General features: G+C 45.9%; 1 protein-coding gene across 3 annotated transcripts in view; it reads left to right on the top strand.

Moving 5' to 3' along the window:
• Positions 1-20,732, top strand: part of PLA2R1 (phospholipase A2 receptor 1) — a 143,885-nt gene that overhangs the window by 81,752 nt on the left and 41,401 nt on the right. For 2 of the 3 annotated variants that reach the window (XR_011022833.1, XM_068245645.1), the window contains exons 16-20: positions 1,104-1,136; positions 7,213-7,373; positions 10,575-10,642; positions 14,603-14,709; positions 19,920-20,071. Coding sequence is in view for 2 of the 3 variants with exons in the window: in XM_068245645.1 (XP_068101746.1) it covers positions 1,104-1,136; positions 7,213-7,373; positions 10,575-10,642; positions 14,603-14,709; positions 19,920-20,071 (521 nt within the window). In the remaining variant the exon portion in view is untranslated. The remainder of the gene's footprint in view (positions 1-1,103; positions 1,137-7,212; positions 7,374-10,574; positions 10,643-14,602; positions 14,710-19,919; positions 20,072-20,732) is intronic. The other variant, XM_068245646.1, reaches the window with a different exon arrangement.

Raw genomic sequence — 20,732 nt, 5'->3', positions numbered from 1 at the left:
CGGAATTCCGCGGAAATTTTATTATTTCAGCGGAATTTTCCGTGATAACACTCAAAAATCTCTCTCTCTCATTCCAGCTCAGGATCCCCCATAGCAGCATTTGACCAATTTGGTCAAATGCTGCTATCTCCGCTGGAAGGCTTCGGAAGTCTTCGGGAGCCCAAGTGCCGAAGACGGGCTGCTCCATATTACGCACGCGCAAGTGCCCTCTATCACGTAATTGCGTGTGCGCAGTATGGAACCACCTGTCTTCGGAAGGACTCGGCTCCCGAAGACTTCAGTAGTCCCCTGCAGCTGGGGATTTGAACGGAGGATCCTGAGCTGCACGGAGGGCACCGGGAGAGGAGAGGAACGGCTCATTAGGACCCAGAGCCTTCCCTCTCCTTAGGTAAGTATCTGACTTTTGTTTGTTTTACAGCGATTCCCAATGACTTTAATCAGTGTTGCTGCCTAAGTAGACAGTTTGATTTAAAAGAAGTGTAATTGACTTGGAGTTACATTGTGTTGTTTAAGTGTTCACTTTATTTTTTTTTGAGCAGTGTACTTAGCTATGGAAACTGGAGAAAGTCCAAGAGTAGAGTGGGCACAACGTCAGGGTTCGTTAGTACTTTATAAAGTGGTATAGGCAGTATAATTGTTTTGGGGGCCTCACAGGGTCCCCCTTTGTCAAGGTGTGTGAAACCAAATGCCCAACAATTGTTGGACTTTCTGTGGATACTGGCACAATAAAGTGCAATAAACTGCAAATAGTGAGCTGATAATACTTGCTATGGACACTGGAGGGTGTGGAGAGAGTTCAAGAGTTTGACAGTAGATGGGAAAAAAGTGTTCCCATGCCTTGAGGTCCTGGTGGAGATAGCCTGAAACCTCCAACCTGATGGGAGCCGACTGGCGACTGAAGAAACGGGAGCCTGGGTGTGAGGGGTCGTTGGCAACCATAAAACTTTCAAAGCTACTAAACGCAAGCAGGTGTGTCTGTGCCATTCAATTTGTTAAAATGTTTACATTTTATAGGGATGATTTGCTAAAAGTTTACCCTTGTTTATTTCTGATTTTAAAAGTTGGGACAGGTACTCTAACATAATTATTTTTATATTCTTCAGGGGTCGAACCGGCCTCCCCGGACTGGCATACAGGTATGGCTTATAAGCGCAACAATACACCAAATGTTACATAGTTACATAGTTACTTTGGTTGAAAAAAGACATACGTCCATCGAGTTCAACCAGTACAAAGTACAACTCCAGCCTGCTCCCTCACATATCCCTGTTGATCATAAAATCCCTGGATTAACATCATTGGCATTACCTAGTAATTGTAGCCATGGATGTCATTCAACGCAAGGAAAGCATCTAAGCCCCCTTTAAATGCAGGTATAGAGTTTGCCATAACGACTTCCTGTGGCAATGCATTCCACATCTTAATCACTCTTACTGTAAAGAACCCTTTCCTAAATAAATGGCTAAAACGTTTTTCCTCCATGCGCAGATCATGTCCTCTAGTCCTTTGAGAAGGCCTAGGGACAAAAAGCTCATCCGCCAAGCTATTATATTGCCCTCTGATGTATTTATACATGTTAATTAGATCTCCTCTAAGGCGTCTTTTCTCTAGACTAAATAAACCCAGTTTATCTAACCTTTCTTGGTAAGTGAGACCTTCCATCCCACGTATCAATTTTGTTGCTCGTCTCTGCACCTGCTCTAAAACTGCAATATCTTTTTTGTAATGTGGTGCCCAGAACTGAATTCCATATTCCAGATGTGGCCTTACTAGAGAGTTAAACAGGGGCAATATTATGCTAGCATCTCGAGTTTTTATTTCCCTTTTAATGCATCCCAAAATTTTGTTAGCTTTAGCTGCAGCGGCTTGGCATTGAGTACGATTATTTAACTTGTTGTCGATGAGTACTCCTAAGTCCTTCTCCAAGTTTGATGTCCCCAACTGTATCCCATTTATTTTGTATGGTGTTAGACCATTGGTACGACCAAAATGCATGACTTTACATTTGTCAACATTGAATTTCATCTGCCATGTATGTGCCCATATAGCCATCCTATCCAGATCCTGTTGCAATATAACACTATCTTCCTTAGAGTTGATGATTCTGCACAATTTTGTATCATCTGCAAAAATAGCAACATTGCTCACTACTGTATCCACTAGGTCATTAATAAATAAATTGAAGAGCACTGGACCCAGTACAGACCCCTGTGGGACCCCACTGCTAACAGTCTCCCATTTTGAGTATGATCCATTGACCACAACTCTTTGTTTTCTGTCCATTAGCCAGTTCCCTATCCAAGCACACAGACTCTTCCCCAGTCCTTGCATCCTCATCTTTTGCACCAGACTTTTGTGGGGAACAGTGTCGAATGCCTTAGCAAAGTCTAAGTATATCACATCTACAGCATTCCCAATATCCATATTAGCATTCACTACCTCATAAAAGCTGAGCATGTTAGTCAAACAGGACCTGTCTTTAGTAAACCCATGTTGACGCTGAGAAATAAGATTATTTTCTACTATGAAGTCATGTATAGTATCTCTTAGTAACCCCTCAAATAGTTTGCATACAACTGATGTTAAGCTTACAGGTCTATAATTTCCTGGATCTGATTTTTTGCCCTTCTTAAATAATGGGAAAACGTGGGCTGTACGCCAATCCACTGGGACTCTGCCAGTTGCAAGAGAGTCACAAAAGATAAGATAAAGGGGTTTATCTATAACTGAACTTAATTCCCTTAGGACCCGAGGATGCATGCCATCCGGGCCAGGTGCCTTGTCTATTTTTAATTTATTTAGTCTTGCCTTTACTTCTTCCTGCGTTAAGTATTTAATATTACAGTTAGAAGATTGAGACTCTTCCGCCTCTGTAATTTGCAACAGTGCTGTTTCCTTTGTAAAGACAGAAGCAAAGAAAGCATTTAATAACTCTGCCTTACCTTGGTCATCCACCATTGAGTTCCCACCCTCATCCTTTAGGAGTCCTATACAGTCAACCTTTCTTTTTTTAGAGTTGATGTACTTGTAAAACTTTTTTGGGTTAGATTTGATATCCCTAGCGATTTGATTTTCAGCTTCGATCTTTGCCAGCCTAATTTCTTTTTTACAATTTTTATTGCACTCCTTATAATTGCTTAGTGCAGCCTCGGTCCCCTCCTGTTTTAGGACCTTATAGGCATTCTTTTTCCTCTTCATTTTATCTTTAACCTTTCTATTCATCCATAGAGGCCTTTTTTTATTCCTAGACATTTTGTTTCCATATGGGATATACATATTACAATATTGATTGAGAATACGTTTAAAAGCTTGCCATTTCCCTTCAGTGTCCTCCCCTTGTAGTATATTATCCCAGTTCACCAAACTTAGTGCCTGCCTGATTTGATTGAACTTTGCTTTTCTAAAATTCATAGTTTTAGTGGTCCCGCTGCCCCGTGGCCTATCAGTCACCAGATCAAACGTTATCATGTTGTGATCACTATTTCCCAAATGTTTACATTATCTTTCTATAGGCCGCAATAACAAGTTTTAGTTTACTTAGATTAATGCTCATCTGTAGTCAGGCCCTTTTGAGGGTTTTAACTGCTGGGTTTTCATTAGCCAAGCAGTAGAGTATTGTGCCGTGTTTGGCCCAGCTCACATTTACAGTAAAAAAAGTTCAGATGTGGATCGTAAGGTAACGGATGCGAACGGATTCAACGTTAACCTATGGATCCATTCACCTTGGTCCTTTCGAACGGAGCCGTTCTGCATGTTCCGTTGAACGGACCGCAAGTTTGCTGAGCCAAGCAGAACGGAAACGGACGATGAATCACTGCATCGGAGGCAATGTGAAACTGATCCTTTAATCGGCTAAAAAACTGACCATTTTAGGCAGCAAAAATCTACTGTGGTGATGGGAATCTTGGGGGGATATATGGGGAAATGAAACTGAATCAACGGAATGGAAATGGAACAGAAACTGATCCGTTCGAATGGAAATCAGATCCGTTTTCACAGATCCGTTTCCCAGAAAGTGCCAATGTGTGCCCTTAGACATTAGTAAAAGCAAGAAGTTTTGAATCGGATGATACCATTTAATGGCTAACCTAAGCTAGGTACACACTTGAGATAAAAGTCTTTGGAAAATGAAAGCGCACAGACCAACTTTACCCCCTTCCATGTAGTATAAGAGCCATACCTACACAGTCTATTCTATTCAGCTGAGTACACCCATCAGATTAAATAGAGCAGGGGCGTAACAAGGTCCCACCGGGCCCCCCTGCAGAAATACTAAGCGCCCCTCCCCCCCTCGGGGCCCGCTTGGGGCGTTTTGGGGGGCTGGATGGGGTTGCAGCATGAGGGGAAAGCCATGCTGCACTTCGGCGGGGAGGGGTGACGGTTCCCCCTCCCTCACCTCGGGCTTTCCCCTCTGCGCTCCCCTTCAGCATTGAATAGTTTGTGTATGCAGCGGCGGGCAGCGGCAGATACATACCTTCCGTGCACTCCAGCGTGGATGTTCCTCTCCTTAGCCTCTGATGCGACTTTCTGTTTATACAGGAAGTTGCGTCAGACACTAGAGGGAGAAACGTCCACGCTGGAACGGACGGAAGGTATGTATCTGCTGCTGCCCGCCGCCTGCATACACAAACTATTCAATGCTGGAGGGGAGCGCAGAGGGGAGAGCCCGAGGTGAGGGAGGGGGGGACTGTACCCCCTCCCTGCTGAAGTGGAGCATGGCTTTCCTCTCATGCTGTGTCCCCTCCAGCCCCACAAAACGGCCCCAAGCGGGCCCTGAGGGAGGCCCGGTCCCCCCGCAGGGGCAGAGGCTGCAGGCCCTATTGTTACGCCACTGAGTTTAACCTACCAAGAGTTACAGCACTTAGAACTACAGCACAGGTTTTGCAGCATCAGAATCCCCCTTAAAAATCTAATAAATTGCATGGCTGCAAAGGGTTTAGCTAGCACTAGACTAGCTAGTATACATGGCCAGCACCCCCAATCGCCCCAATCCAGCCGCTTATACATTACCCAGTCTGGTTCCAGCGATCGGCGCTGCCTCCGGTCTTCCCTATGGGGAGGATCATACATGACGTCATGCGAGACGTCACGCGACGTTACATGACAGCCATGAACGGGAAGTCAATCGATAGCGGTACTTTGTGAGGAGTTGTCAGGGATCTTAAAGATCTGATCCGCTGTGATGGTCATTATTGGCATGCGTCACTAAACGTTGTTTGCATGACCGTGCGCTTGTACCCACGTCACAAGATCACGGAAATACTCGATTGTGTCTCAGAAACATTGCAGGTCATCATAAAAATCGTTGGTAAAATTGCGTGGTGGATTACGGACCTTTATCTACAGTATTTGTCAGAAATTAGCTGGCATCCCTAGCTGGCATAAATTAGTTGGCATTAGCTGGCATACCCTCCTTAGGGCATATAATGACATTTATTTATGTTTACAAAATACTGTAATGTACAGCATTTGTTAACCGGAACTCAGGCAACCGGAAGTCTCAACTAACCGACATGCCTGAGTGGGATGACGGGGCTGAGCTTTTGGAAGATGGGAGGCGGGGATAGTCGGAGAGCAAGAAATACTCACCGAACATTCAGGTGCCGTCTTCAACTTATCCTGCACCTCCCAGCAGCTTTCCAGCATCCACATGTGGCTCCCGATGCGGGTCAGGTGAAATACCGGGAGCCGTACACTGAGGAGGCCGGAAATCCACGGGAGCCGCAGGATGCAGATAAGATGGCATCTGGGCAATTGGTGAGTATTTCCTGCTGTTTCAGGGGGTGTGGGGGTAGGGATTGAGGTGGGTGCTTTTAATGCTATTTCAAGAAAACCTGCAAGCACTTGTATCCGGCATGTGGCGATCCCTGCCCGTGCAGAATACCAGGGGTCTTGCTATGACTCCTTTTAATGCCCATCGTATATACAGGGACGGATTTGTACTCTTTACCGCCCTAGGCCACTGTCACCACCCACCTCCCTTCAGCATAGGTAGCGAGATGACTCCTCCCCCCTTCCCTTTAGTATAGGTAACCTGATGACCCCCCCAGTATAGCTAGCCAGATGACTCCTCCCCCATTTCCCTCCACTATACTGTAGGTAGCCAGATGACTCCCTTAATTCCTCCTTTTCCCACCTTCAGTATAGGTAGCCAGCTTGCCTTCAAACCGCAGCAGCCATCAGTGTCACTCATTTCTCCGCTCGTCTCCAGTGCAGAAACTTCCTCTTCCCTTCCTCCAATGCTGCCCAAGTCCATAGCCACCGGCCACAATGCAAATGTGCACAGAGAGCAAGGTGGCTGCTGCACAGGCAGCTAGCAGGAGAGTACTGCGTTCAGGCGTTCGCCTGATCTCCCTGCATTGCAGCATTTGCAAGCTTGCCAATGCTGCACCAGTTTAGCCTGCTGCTTTGGTGCCCTTCCTCCTGTGGTGCCCTAGGCCATGGCCTAGGTGGCCTTGGCCTAAATCCGGTCCTGCGTATGGACGCTGTCTGTTCTACTTCTAACATCTTGTCAGCATAGATGAATCGACTCTGAAGAAGGTTTTCCTTTTCTTGTAAGTTAGCCAATAAATGGTAGCATCCTGATTCAAAAATTCTTGCTCTTCATTAGGGGTAATTATTTTTTTCCACCGTTATTTTATTACTGCGGATGGAAGGAGGAGGGGCCCCCAAGGCCCACCTGCAGGGGTCGCGGAGGCTATGGTTATGCCCGTGCCCATAAGGCAAGTACTTGGTCACTTCTTCCCTCGCCCGTTTGACAGAGACTTAGCAACATCGACTTCAGGTTGAATGTTAAATGACTGGGCATGGTGGGGACACCAGATTTTAACCAAGTATGGCTGAAAGAATTGATACACATATGGCTAGATTTAGGTGCAGAGAATAATTGAGTTGAAAAGTACTACACTACAGTAGCCCAACACACAACATGCAGTGCGCTACTGCATAACAGTTGCATCAACAGAGGCAGTGAAGCATAGTTTTCATTCTGTATGCTTCACTGTATGCAACGTTTTCATTCCAGTGCGTTTCTGTTTTTACAGGGAACGCATTGCAGCTTTCACTGTGAATATAGACATGGATAGCTTACAAATGTCATTCCTATTACGTAGTGATCCAATGAAACTTGTTGTAATTCTTTTACATTTGGAAATAAAAAAACGAAATATATTCCTTTTCTTTTTATATTTTTGTTTGAATTCTTTGCTGCAGAGAGTCCATTTGTTTTCTTTCAAGGCTACAATTACCATTTCTCTGAAAGACAAGATGATTATGTTTTTACTGAAGGACTGTGTGCTTTTTGGATTAGAGGTAGCCTCACCTCCATACACTCTGAGGCTGAGCAAGAATTCATCCACAGCAGAATCAGAAAGGTAAAATGTATGAATATTTTTTGAATACAGTCTTCCGTGGCCACTCCTGGTATTAAAAGAGAACCTGAGATCAACATAAAAGGTATATTTATACTTACCTTGGCCTTTCTCCAGCCCCACAAGGTCCGTGAGCTCCGTCGCTGTCCTCTTCGGCCATTCCGTTATCTTCTAATCGGCCCTGGTAATCGGGCCAGCTGCGCTCTTCTGTGCATGCGCACCCCCTGCATCTGCACAGACTGCTCTTGCGCAGAAGAGGACAGACCTTATGGGCCTGGAGGAAGCCCCAGGTAAGTACAAATATACCCTTTATGTTGATCTCAGGCACATACAAGGACTGTCATCCACAAATCCAGTGCTAAGCTGATGCATTAATAGCCTGAGGGCTAGCGATGTGTCTGTTGCTATGGAGGGCGGTGGAGCAACAATGATTTGTGCACGGTGAAGTGGGGAAACAATGAGATCAGGGGCTGCTCGGTCATCTGTACACACACTAGAAGCTGTGTACACACACTAGATGCTTGCTAGATCCATGACTGAGATGGTCTTTATCGACCACCCTGCACGAGTTTAATCTAGTGTGTGTATGTAGCTTAACTGTGTCATGTAAACATTTCATAATTTACTTTCTATTCACATATTTGTCCCATGAATTAAAAGAAGCTGTGAACAAAAAAACTCTTGTATGACATTCATTGCCTTGACATGGAATTGAAAAAAATGTTTAAACAGAGGCGCCAGGTAAGAATAAAATAGTTAAAAACTGTTTAAGAATGGGAGGTAGTAGTGGACTTACCTCCCACAAGTAAACCTAAGGGTCAATTTTCACTGAAAAGGTAATTGTATTCAAGGAAACTACAGAGCTATGCAACGCGTTTCACGGATGATATCCCGCTTCATCAGGCTGTACAGGGAGCTTTAGAATAGTCCAGACGGGTATGGTCTTGGTGGAGGTGTGTTACACCATTTTTCCATTTCTATGGAGAGCGACATCTTTTAACCCAAGTTGGGTCGGGTCTAATTTCCCCAACTGCCATCATAGTGGTACTATATCTCCTCATATATTGATTTATCATATTTTTGAATCGACATATTGCACTATTGGGGCACTCAATGGGCTCGATTCACAAAAGGGTGCTAACTCAGTTAGCACGCCTAAAAGCTTTGGGCGTGTTAACTATGCTGCTAAGCAGTTAGCACGCCCAAAGCTTTTATTGATCACACGCAAAGTTTAGCAATGCGCGCGAAACGTCGCATTGGGTGCCTCTAAAACATCGCACCGGGTGCCTCTAAAACATCGCACCGGGTGCGCCCGAAACGTCACACAGTGCGCCGTTTCGGGTTGTGCAATGTTTTAGGGGCACCCGGTGCAACGGTTTAGTCGCGCTAAACTTTGCACGTCCTAAAGGGCTTTAGGCAAGCTAAGGGGCTTTTAGGCATGCTAACTAAGCTAGCACCCTTTTGTGAATCAAGCCCAATCTCTTTGAATGCAAGTTGTGTAATCTGCCCGTGTTTTGGGCTCTTCACATCTATGCAGCTTGTCAACTCGGGTGCAGCCTGCATTTGGAAGAGCTGCCAATATCTCCTGTTGTATATGAAAAGTTTTGAACTGAATAGGTAATATGGACAAAGCTGAACACAGGGAATGCACATGAGTTGAAGGAGAGTAGAAAATAAATGTAATTAAAAAAAAAAAAAGTTTTACAGCCATGTTTTGACCCTACCTGCATGTACCCCCACTGCCAAAAAACACCCGATCTGCTAAGTCCACAGAAATGCCACGATATCCCCCATGAATCTAAGGTGTTACCACCATGTCTCACCTAAGTCCCTGGCACAACCACCATATCCCCATGAATCCAAGGTGTTACCCATCTTGCACCCAAGTCCCTGGCACTGCCACCATATCCTGCATGAATCTAAGATGTTACCACTATGCCCCACCCAAGGTCCTGGCATTGCCACCATATCCCCATGAATGAAAAGGTGTTACCACCACCCAAGTCCCTGGCATTGCCACCATATTCCCATCATGAATCCAAGGTGTTAGCACCATGTTGCACCCAAGTCCCTGGCAATGCCACCATATTCCCATGAATCCAGGGTGTTACCACCATGTTGCACCCAAGTCCCTAGCAATGCCACCATATTCCCATGAATCCAGGGTGTTACCACCATGTTGCACCCAAGTCCCTGGCAATGCCACCATATTCCTATGAATCCAGGGTGTTACCACCATGTTGCACCCAAGTCCCTGGCAATGCCACCATATTCCCATGAATCCAAAGCATTACCACCATGTCACACCTAAGTACTGGCACTGCCACCATATCCCTATGAATCCAAAGTGTTACCACCATGCGGCACCCAAGTCCCTGGCATTTTCACCATATCCCCCATGAATCCAAAGTGCTACCATCACGTTACACCAGAGTCCCAGGTACTGTCACCATGATCCTTCTGAATCCCAAATGCAGCAGCCATGTGCCCCCCCCCCCCCCTAAATTCCAGAAAACTGTGCAAAACAAAAAACGGGAGAAACCCTGAAGCAGCCGTAAGAGCTTCTCTAGCAAGTGATTTACCCCACCAGGGCCCAAATACAATTCACTTTTTCTCCTCAGTTTTCTCCTAAGTGATATTTTCAAACTTGTCCATAAAATGCCTTTTAAATTACCGGCAAGCAAAAAAGACTTAAAATAGTTTTTAAAGTACCTTTCCACCTACTTTTTGGTACTTTTCAATTGCAAGGTGCTGAAAAGTTATTCTAAGTAGAAGATGAAAAAATATCACCCAAGAGAAAACACAAGAGGAAAAATGAATTGCTTATGGCCTCGGGTGGTTTTTTGCTTTAAAGCACACCTGATCCACACCTGACCCCAGAGCCACCTAAGGTAAGCACAGAGGTATGTTCATGCTGGATCCACAATCTTTGGATTGTCCATTCCTTTCCTTATTCCCCTTGGTCTCCATAATCGCTCCCCAAAAATGTTGCCTTTTAGCCAAAGTCAAATATTCAGAAAGGAAGAGGCAGGCTTGCTCCCTTCTATCACCCGCCCTTAATGGGATTGAATGAGGTGGGGAAGAAGAGGGAATGGGAGGGTGATAGGAGGGAACATCACGGCAAGCCTGCCTCTTCCTGTCTGAACATTATATATATAGTACTCTGAACATACTTTCATTGAAATTGTTGTTCTGTGGTTGCAGCTGTCAGAAAAGGAGGCTAAATGGTGGATCGGTCTTGTCTTTCAAGACTCATTTAATGGATTAAAAAGGTATGGAAATATATTTATTTTTTAATACATCATCACAAACTTGCTCATATTTAAAGTGAACTCGAGGAGTTTTTAAAGTATACAAATTTTGATACTTACCTAAGAAGAGGGATCCTCCAGAGGCTTTCCTCCCATGTCCCCCTTGAGATACCAATGCTGCACAGGACCCTCTGACAGCTCACAACCACAGTCCTCTTCATGCACAAGTGTAGCCGTACTGAGCCTGTGCGAGAACGGCTGCATTCGTACACAGTTAAGAGCGCGGCCACAGGCTGTTTGATATTTTCAGAAGATCCGTGCGCAGCAATGGTGGGGGCAAGCGGGAAACCTCTAGATTATCCTAGGTAAGTATCTACAGTAACTTTTATTTTTTAACCGCCTTGGGTTCACTTTAAATTGTACCAGAGATAAAAGATTAGCCTGTATTTATACTTACCTGGGACTTCCTCCAGCCCCATGAGGTCCATGTAGTCTCTCGCCCTCCTCTCTGGCGGCTCTGATCTGCTGCTATCTGTTCAATTGTAATAGCTCCCGGTACTCTGGCCAGTCGCGGCTAGCCGTTGGCTTCTGCACATGCCCGGCTGCACGCGCACCCCCGCCGGTCTTCCACACCAGCAAGCGTTCTGCGCCTGCACAGTACTACTGCACAGGTGCAGAACGCTCCCTGTCACTGTTACAATTGAATTAAGCCGCCAGAGAGGACAGCGAGGGAGCTCACAGACCTCATGGGCCTGGAGGAAACCCCAGGTAAGTATAAATATTGCCATTATCCCCGTCTCAGGTTCTCTTTAAGACACGCCCCTGCGACACCTCTAACCACAGCCCTCGTCATGCATATCACAAAGAATTCAGACGTGAAAGATGTATTTTTATCATTCAAACAACACTGGTCCTTTTTATCAGCATTAGTTTCCCTTCATTTTAAGATTTGAAAATAAGAAATATGTCAATTTATATTATGGGAATAGAGTTCAGGGTCAATTAAACACATTTTTTCTGTAGAAAAATACATATGTTTACATAGATCTGTACATGAGTCCTGAAAGAGGGACAAATGAGAGAACGAGGGACAGAGTTCAGGCCCGGATTTACACCACTGGAGCCTATAGGCACAGATGTCCTGGCACCCTAGACTTCATCCCCCCATGAACCTACAAATTCTCACCAAGCTGTCATTTCTCTCTTACTTCCCTTGCCCATCATAGGTAGCTGCAGGTGTTACTTAGTATTAGGTAGCCAGAAGTACCCTCAATATTAAGTAGCTAGAGGTGCCCCCAAGTGTTAGGTGGCTAGAAGAACCTCAGGATTAAGTAGCTAGATTGACTGAAGGGAGATCTGGTCAGTGAAATAGCCGGGTGAGTAGCCTTTCATTTACACTCTGCTTGGGACTCTGCATAGGGAAGGAGGGAGGCTCAGGGAAGGGAGTGAGCTGCCTTTCCATCATCAGGCGCCTGTAGACTCGTGCCTACAATGCCTTATGGTAAATCAAGTCCTGACCGAGTTATTTGGTTCCCAATGAGGGTCTGTGCATGCGCAGTTATTTGGTTCCCAAAGAGGGACAGTTGGGAGCTATGGTGTAGCTGCGGATCATACTTTCACATGCGCAGTACGACCACTCTCATTAACCACTTGCCGACCGCGCACTCATACCGCGCGTCGGCAAAGTGGCAGCTGCAGGACCAGCGACGCAGTACTGCGTCGCCAGCTGCAGGCTGATTAATCAGGAAGCAGCCGCTCGCGCGAGCGGTTGCTTCCTGTCAATTCACGGCGGGGGGCTCCGTGAATAGCCTGCGGGCCGCCGATCGCGGCTCGCAGGCTAAATGTAAACACAAGCGGAAATAATCCGCTTTGTTTACATTGTACGGCGCTGCTGCGCAGCAGCGCCGTAAGGCAGATCGGCGATCCCCGGCCAATCAGCGGCCGGGGATCGCCGCCATGTGACAGGGGACAGCCTGTCACTGGCTGCACAGGACGGATAGCGTCCTGTGCAGCCCCGATCACCGGGGATGAGCAGATAGGAGAGGGAGGGGGGAATTTCGCAGCGGAGGGGGGCTTTGAGGTGCCCCCCCCCGCAACATGCCAGACAGGAGGAGCGATCAGACCCCCCCTGCACATCATCCCCATAGGGGGGACAAAAGGGGGGCGATCTGATCGCTCTGTGTGCCAGCTGATCTGTGCTGGGGGCTGCAGAGCCCACCCAGCACAGATCCCAACAAACAGCGCTGGTCCTTAAGGGGGGGGTAAAGGGTGGGTCCTCAAGTGGTTAAACAGGTGGGAGTGCGGCATACAGAGGAAGAGGCTCCCAGCCAGGAGTAGTGGGTTGAGGAGGACAAGTGAAGCCTTTGGACTATCCAGATACTTTCCTCTACTGAGGTAAATATCAAACTTGTATTTATTTATTTTTTTCCTTGCAGGTTTGCTTTAAAGGACAACTGTAGTGAGAAGAATATGGAGGCTGCCATATTTATTTACTCTTAAACAATACTAGCTGCCCGGCAGCCCTGCTGGTCTATTTGGCTGCAGTAGTGTCTGAATCACACCAGAAACAAGAATGCAACTAATCTTGTCAAATCTGACAATACTGTCAGAAACACTTGATCTGCTGCATGCTTGTTCAGGGTCAGTGGCTAAAATTAGAGGCAGTGGATCAGCAGGATAATCAGGCAACTTGTATTGTTTAAAATGAAATAAATGTGGCAGCCTCCATATCCCTCTCCCTACAGTTGTGCTTTAACATACAGGGAAACTGAATTGGAAAACTTCATGGTGTAACTGGAGATTTCTGTGCTATTTGAAAACAGCATTCTAAGGGGTTAAGTGGTTTACATTAAATACGTTAAATGAGTATGGAGCCAGCCATGAATAACCAAAGCAGTTAATTAAAGCGTAACGGTAATCCGGGGCTCCGGTGGTTGCCAGACCCAGAATTACATCTCCCCCCGAGTTGCTACAACTCGGAGGGGGGATAGTATTTAATGGGCTTGATTCACAAAGTGGTGCTAACCTAGTTAGCATGCCTAAAGACTTTTGGACGTGATAAGCATTGCACTAAGTAGGTTAGCACCGCTTTGAGGGAAAAAAAAGTCCTGTGCATGCAAGTTTATTTTATCACGCCTAAACTGAGTTTAGGCGTGATAATGGGCTTTTCACCAGCGTGCTAACAGTTAGCACGGCTTTGTGAATCAAGCCCAATGTGTTGGGAGTTTAGCGGCGCCGTCATAACATGTACCCATGAATAACACCCTTTAGCCCCCTCCCGACCGCCTAACGCCGATCGGTGGCGGGAGGGTCGCAGCCCCAAATGGCGTCAAAAGTGGTGGGCGGGGATTACCAGGGAACGTGCGTGCGCATGCGCGATTGTTTCCTGCAGAGATACGGAGCAGAGCTCTGTCATCAGCTTGCCACCCCGCGATAGCTGGCTGGATATTAACATAAAAAAAATCCCCTTTATTTACATCTGTACAGCGCTGCGATCTAGTCCGGCACTGTACAAGGGACACTTAGCTGTCCCTCCGAGCAGCTCACTATCAGATCCCTCTCATGGGCTGATGCCTAATATAAGAGGATGGGGAAGTATCGATTGCTGCCCAGGGCCAATTTAAGGGAGGAAGGAGGGAGGGAGAACTAGAATTAAAAAAGACTCTTTTTTTTCAATTAAAAAAAAAATAAAAAACACATTCGCAGCAGCAATCAGATGCCACCAACAGAAAACTCTGTTGGTGGCAAGAAACACAGACTAAAGGAGGGCAGATTCATTTCTGTGCTAAGTTGTATGGCCGCGCAGCACACGGTTAAAGCTGCAGAGTGCCGAATTGTAATAAACGGTCTGGTCACTAAGGGGGTTTAGGTCTATGGTCCACACAAAGTATAATCCAATATTGAGTACAGAAATTGGTTGTCAGTGCCATATAAATGCTTAACAATATTAATAGTAGATGTTTCTGTTTTTTTTATTTCTAGATGGAGGGATGGATCCCCTGTTGTATATAGTAAATGGGATAAAGAGAAAGAGCTCAGCATCCCATCGGTAAAAGAACTACAATGCGCCTATATCATGTCTGACACAGGTCAGTACTACAGTGTGTGTGTGTAAAATAAACTGATGAGATAAACAGTCTTATCTATACTCCTTCTCCTAAAAATGACCCTTTTTAGGTATCCCACAGTAACTTTTTAGCTTTTTACTGTTCTATGGTCTCTGCTCAATGACACATCTATTGAAGTATGCTACAGCTAAAATCTATGAACTATTGACTCTTTTTATCTCTTTCCTGCTCTCAGAAGCCATTTTCTTGCACAAGGTTGCATAGTCGATGGGCACCTTTACAAAGGTGGAGATCTGATTTAATGGAACGTAAGAAAGCAAAAATCAGCAATGGGAGATTCCACAGATATTTTAGAGCTTAATTTACTAAGTCATTGGACTACACGCTGAGTTTCCTTGGCTAAATGTTTGTGCACACGCTAGGGAGTGTACAGTGGTCCCCAATCCCCACCCATGTGTTGCCGAGAGATCTGATTGGTGGATCGTTTTGATCGAGCACAGGCTGATGGCATTGTTCTCCTACTCACTCTGCCCACTCTTCCGCCCCATCAGTCCTCCTTCCCAATCCATAGAAATCGAATATCCATAAAGAACTTGGCTCTAAACTATCAGGTTTAAGTACTAATGCAGAAATCTGAGTAGCAGGTAGGGCAGTGTCTAGGCTATATTTACACCCTCCCCCACTCAAGTACACTATTTGCAAATACTGCATCTTCAGCCCCCAGTATTGGTGTTAGCCAGAGATGTATTAGGTAGCCAGATGTAGCCCCCCCCCCCCCAGTATAGGTAGGCAGGTGTAGGTGCCCCAAGTAGAGATAGCCTGCTATAGGTGCCCCCAATATAGGTAGCCAGGTATAGGTGCCGCCAGTATAGGTGCCGCCAGTATAGGTATCCAGGAATAGGTGTCTCCGGGATTATAGTGCAGGGGGGGAGCAGCAGGCACACAGCCTCGGAGAGGAGGGGTCTGACTTCCTCCTGCACCTTGGGTCCCCTTCAGCGCTTCCCTCTTCAGAAATTAGCGCAGCAGTCCTCTTCTAGTTTCTATGGATGATGGAGCTGCGCGTGCCGTCGTTCTTTTCTGTCTCCCAACACCGCTCACTCTTCTTCCGCTAATCAGGAAGTAAAGTGAGCAGTGATGGAGACAGCAGCTGTGTGTGCCTGCTGTTCCTCCCTCCTGATTTGTGACGGACACCCACCCCACCTGACCCTAAAAACGTACCTGGAAGCAGGCATGTTCCATACAGAAAAGGCAAACTATTGCACTGTTTTGTATGACTTGAGCTAGTCCCAAACGATGCTGCTGTAGACCTTTCCTGCTCCACAGAAATAGTTACAGAAGCAGTGCAGGTGTAAAATTATGCACAAGTGGCTCATTCCCACTTCTGGTGCCCAGGGAGAGGTGGGGATGATTATATGGGGGAAAATTGTGGAATCTGGAAGCCCACTTTTAGGCCACTTTCTGATGTGCACCAGTGAGCGCTCACCCTGCCCACCAGAAGCTGCTCCATTGTTCACAACCCCGTCTCCATAGAGACAGTACTTGCCAACCAGGTACACCTGACTACCATGTTGGTATAGTGATTATTGTCTGCAGTGTCACCCTAACAGTCAAGCTGGATCCTTAGAGGTGACACTCATCGTGTACCAGGTTCACAACAGGAGTACAGAGTGCAAGGTACATTTTCCTGTGGTTTCACCAATCTGGTATATCTGATCATGTGTGCTAAATGCCCCAATGTTATGTACGTGGGAGAAGCTGGACAAACTCTGCACAAACGTATGAATGGACACAGGCACACTATTAATGATACCAAATCTGGACTCCCAGTTGCTACACACTTTCGGTCCAACGGACACAGTATGGATGATCTTCGTGTCACTGCCCTGAAGGGTGGCTTCAAAACGTCAAATGATCGATTAATAGCAAAAAGAAAATTTATAAATTGGTTCAAAGCTGTGCAGAACGGTTTGAATAAGGACAACAACTTTTTATATTGGTATGAGGCTGATGATATTTGAACTTTCTCAGCCATTGTAGCTGAATTTATGAACTAAGAATTTACGATACCTCTGGGTCAATCCTAATCCCAGGTTTACTCCAGGAGCATGGAGTAAACAAGGATCCTTATCTTAACAACCTCTAACCCCATTTAGATGGTCTGTTTGAATTAAGGCACCTAAAGCAGGCCATACACTGGCTCGATTCACGGCCGTTTCGACAGCAGATCCGATCCTGGGATCGGATCTGCTGCCAATCGCTTGCGCTAAACGCACCCGCCGATCCGATTTCCTCCCGAAATCGGATCGGTCCGTCGATCGCGCCGTGCGGGAAATTACCCTCGATCGCCCGGCGGTAGGAGCGCGTCGCTTGCGGCGTACGATTCGGGCCCGATCCGAGCATGTATACATTACCTGAAGCTGGCTCCGGGGTCCTCTTCTCCTCGCTGCACCGCATTTCCGCATGTCCCAGTGTACGCTTATACTTCCTGTGTCACTCCGGTGACCAGGAAGTTGAAATAGAGGGCGCTCTATTTGAACTTCCTGTTCACGGAGTAACACAGGAAGCGCCGGGATGGAGCAAGAACAGCGGTGCGGTGCAGTGCGGAGAAGACGCCCGGGAGCCAGCCTCAGGTAATGTATACGGGGGGGGGGGGGGGGGGGGGACAGGCGGCAGGAGCAGCTGAACAGATTGTGATCGGTTTCAGGCTGAAATCGATTCACAATTTGTTTGCAGTAAAGGCAGCCATACGATCCCTATCTGATCAGATTCGATCAGATAAGGATCTGTCAGCTGGTCGATCTAATGGCACATCGACCAGTGTATGGCCACCTTTAATGAGATGTATTTATGCTTGAAAAAAAAATCTGTTTTCCCTTTTGATGTTGCATGTATAAAGCTGTCTGTACCACCAGCTTGCAAACTAACAGGATATAAGCCCGACGAAGTCCGCAAGGCTGAAAGCTTGCTTATTTTTATTCATTTTTAATTAGCCAATAAATGGTATCATCCTGATTTAAAACTTCTTGCTAATCATGTGGACATTGACAGTCATGCATGTTGATCTTACATGAGTGAATTGTACTATGAGGGGTCCGGAATCTGCCACAGATCGGGACCCCTAAACTACCATGCGATACCCAGAGGGAGATGCAGGTGAGCCCTGGACCTCTCACCACGAAAATTTGCTTTTCGTGTTTTGCAAACAGCATTGAGTTCAGAGGCAGTACGGGTGATTCCCCTGGTGATGAGAGGTCCAGGGCTCACCTGTATCTCCCTCTGGATATCGCATGGTAGTTTAGGGGTCCCGGTCTGTGGCAGATTCCGGGACCCCTGACTGTCGTGTGAACCAGTGTTTGTGGTTTCTCTTTTTGCAGCTTCCAGGATGCGGTTGATAGGTGAGTGGTTAGGGAGGCGACCAAGTGGGCGGTTACCTACACGCGGTGTCCCTGCTGAGTGACATAATCTACGATTACGTCCGACCGAAGCCTCCCACCTGAATGCTGCTAAATGTATGCAATTTATGCAATTCCTGCTAGGTTTGATACAGCAGACAAAGGGTGTATACCATTGTACCTGATTGGCCGACAGGTGTCTGCTGATCAGATATAAAGCAGGAATGTGCTAGTTGGGAGTGTGCATTTGCTTTTCGTGTTTTGAATTGTACTGTGCTATGGTTTGGGGGGGATTGGAAAACCGAGTGACCAATCAGCCAAAAATTTCCACCACAGCCAATTTGTTGATGCTCATCCTAATGTTTGATTGGCTCAAACTGAAGCCATGAACTGGGAGGAAGAGCAACGCAGGGGAACCCTGGTGAAACTGGGGGTTTGCACAAGGCATCTGTTATCCCCTATCCACCCATCCCCCTTCCTCCCCTTCCTAAATTCAGGAATAGGAAGTCTGTAGCCTACATTAATTGACTTTGCAGACAGCAATGACATATTGATATATTACATAAAAAATATTGTTTCTCAAAACAACTCTGTAAAAGATATATACATTATTACTAGGCCAGATACACCTTACTTGCTTAAACCCACTCAACCCACATAACAAATACTTCCTATACATGTTAAGATAGGTATGTGTCCACACTGTTTGTGCAAAGCCTTGTTCATTATAGGTTGGGATATTGTCCTGAAAATCCAGAAGAGTTGAAACAATAAAAACGACTAAATCAAAACAATTACAGCTTAATTAGCTCATGAACAGTACCTGCCATTCATTGTTGTGCCGTTTAGGCAACTTTTGTTATGTAATCAGCAGTATCCATTTAGGTGTTGAAATTACCATTCATCCCTGTCTTAATGGGACTAGCAGTTGTTTATAAGAATTCCGTAAAGCCCATTCTGCTAAGAATACGGTAGCTCCTTAGTGCCCCTTCAAGTAGCTGAAACACCAGGCATGTGCCTTGTCTGTCTATGCCTAAAAATGTCCCTAATCAGGATGCCATAATACACTCATTCCAATGTTTAGTTTAGCACTTTGGGGGTCAGTTCAAGTGTGCTGTAAGAGTTAGCTTTGTTTAGTGTTTGTGAATGGCTTCTTAACCACTTCATTAAGGAATGTAGAGGGATGGAGGCACCCAAAATATGTATTTCTCAGAGTGAAATATGATAAAATAAAGTATATGAGGTATCTTACCTCTCCAGATGAACCAACCCAGGCAAGAAGGGTTTAGATCAAGTAAGGTTTATTCAAGCCCAATGTTTTTTAAAAAAATGCGTTTCACAGGTCTTTGCCCGCTTCCTCAGGTCAATAAAGTGCCTTAGGAGATTGAGTTTATAGAGTGGGCACCCTATGTCTACTTCACTAAGGAGATGGACCAGATGTGGTAAGCATTGGATCCATAAATCTAACATGATTTGCTCATAAGTCATGACTATGTAGGCCCTGAACCACTGTCTACAAATCCTGGTTCATGCAGAGGTCTAAACTAAACACTTCCTATAAATAATATTTCTGCTAATACGGGAATAAACGCTTCCCGTTAAAAGGCTTTTCATAAAACAGCCAGGGCAACATTTTCCTTACACACAAAATTGAGAAATGTAATTATTATTTCACCCTTGCTTGTCCGGACAACTGGAATTATCTGTCTCTCTCTGTAGCAAGTGCTCATGAAATATTTAATATGCCATTAAGTGTTCCAGCACTCGCTGGATACATCAAGAAGGAGGAGGGTGGTTGGGATTTACAGATAATGCATTGTGTTGTTTTGTTTCTTCCAGGGCGCTGGGGTTATTCAAACTGTACGGATAAGAATTGGGGTATTTGTAAAACAAGTAGGTTACTCAAGATAGAAATACCTAAATCACGTGAGGAGGATGACGAGCGGACGCATGGAACCTGCCCTGCAGACTGGCTATTCTACGGATATAAGGTTAATATAAGCGGTAAATACTTTTTCATACTCATTGGAGGCAGGGGCGTAACAATAGACCCTGCAAGGGATGCAGCTGCAGGGGGGCCCAGAAGCCACAGGGGGCCCCGTCCTGAGAGACTAACAACTAAGGGCAAGAAGAGAAAAAACATTTTACTCTCTGCACAATTGTTCTAATGACTGCATCTGCTCAGCCCCTGATAAGGAATCACTCAAAGATTTGTAGACAGTTCCTATTCAGTGGTCAGCAGGGTCTTGTGTACAGCGTTGCTAAAAATGTGGGCAGTGCTTCACTGCTATCTGTTTCTATCTGCATGGGGAAAACACATTCAAGTGTGCCCTCGCCAACTGAATAACATTGGTTCTCAGTTTACCTGTGCAGAAAGTGTGTGTGTGTGTGCGTGTGTGTGTGTGGGGGGGGGGGCATATAAAGTTTTGCAGGGGGGTCCAGTGATTTCTAGTTACGCCCCTAATTGGTTCTTCTTGACTCAGCCACCTTCCAAAGGCCATCAGTAAGTGGCTTCACCAAACTGCATCCCAAGATAAAGCAGTGCTTCAGGGGGCCATTTTCTTACCAGGGTTGCCAACCTAATTTCTAATTTCAAAATGTGAAGCAGAGAGAAGAGGCACCGCTCCTGCTTAGGTTAACTTTCAAGCAGTA

The sequence above is a fragment of the Hyperolius riggenbachi genome, chromosome 7 (genome assembly GCF_040937935.1).
Source record: "Hyperolius riggenbachi isolate aHypRig1 chromosome 7, aHypRig1.pri, whole genome shotgun sequence".
Taxonomy (NCBI): Eukaryota; Metazoa; Chordata; class Amphibia; order Anura; family Hyperoliidae; genus Hyperolius; species Hyperolius riggenbachi.
Note: the sequence above shows the minus strand (reverse complement) of the source record. Positions and strands in the feature narration are given on the sequence as shown.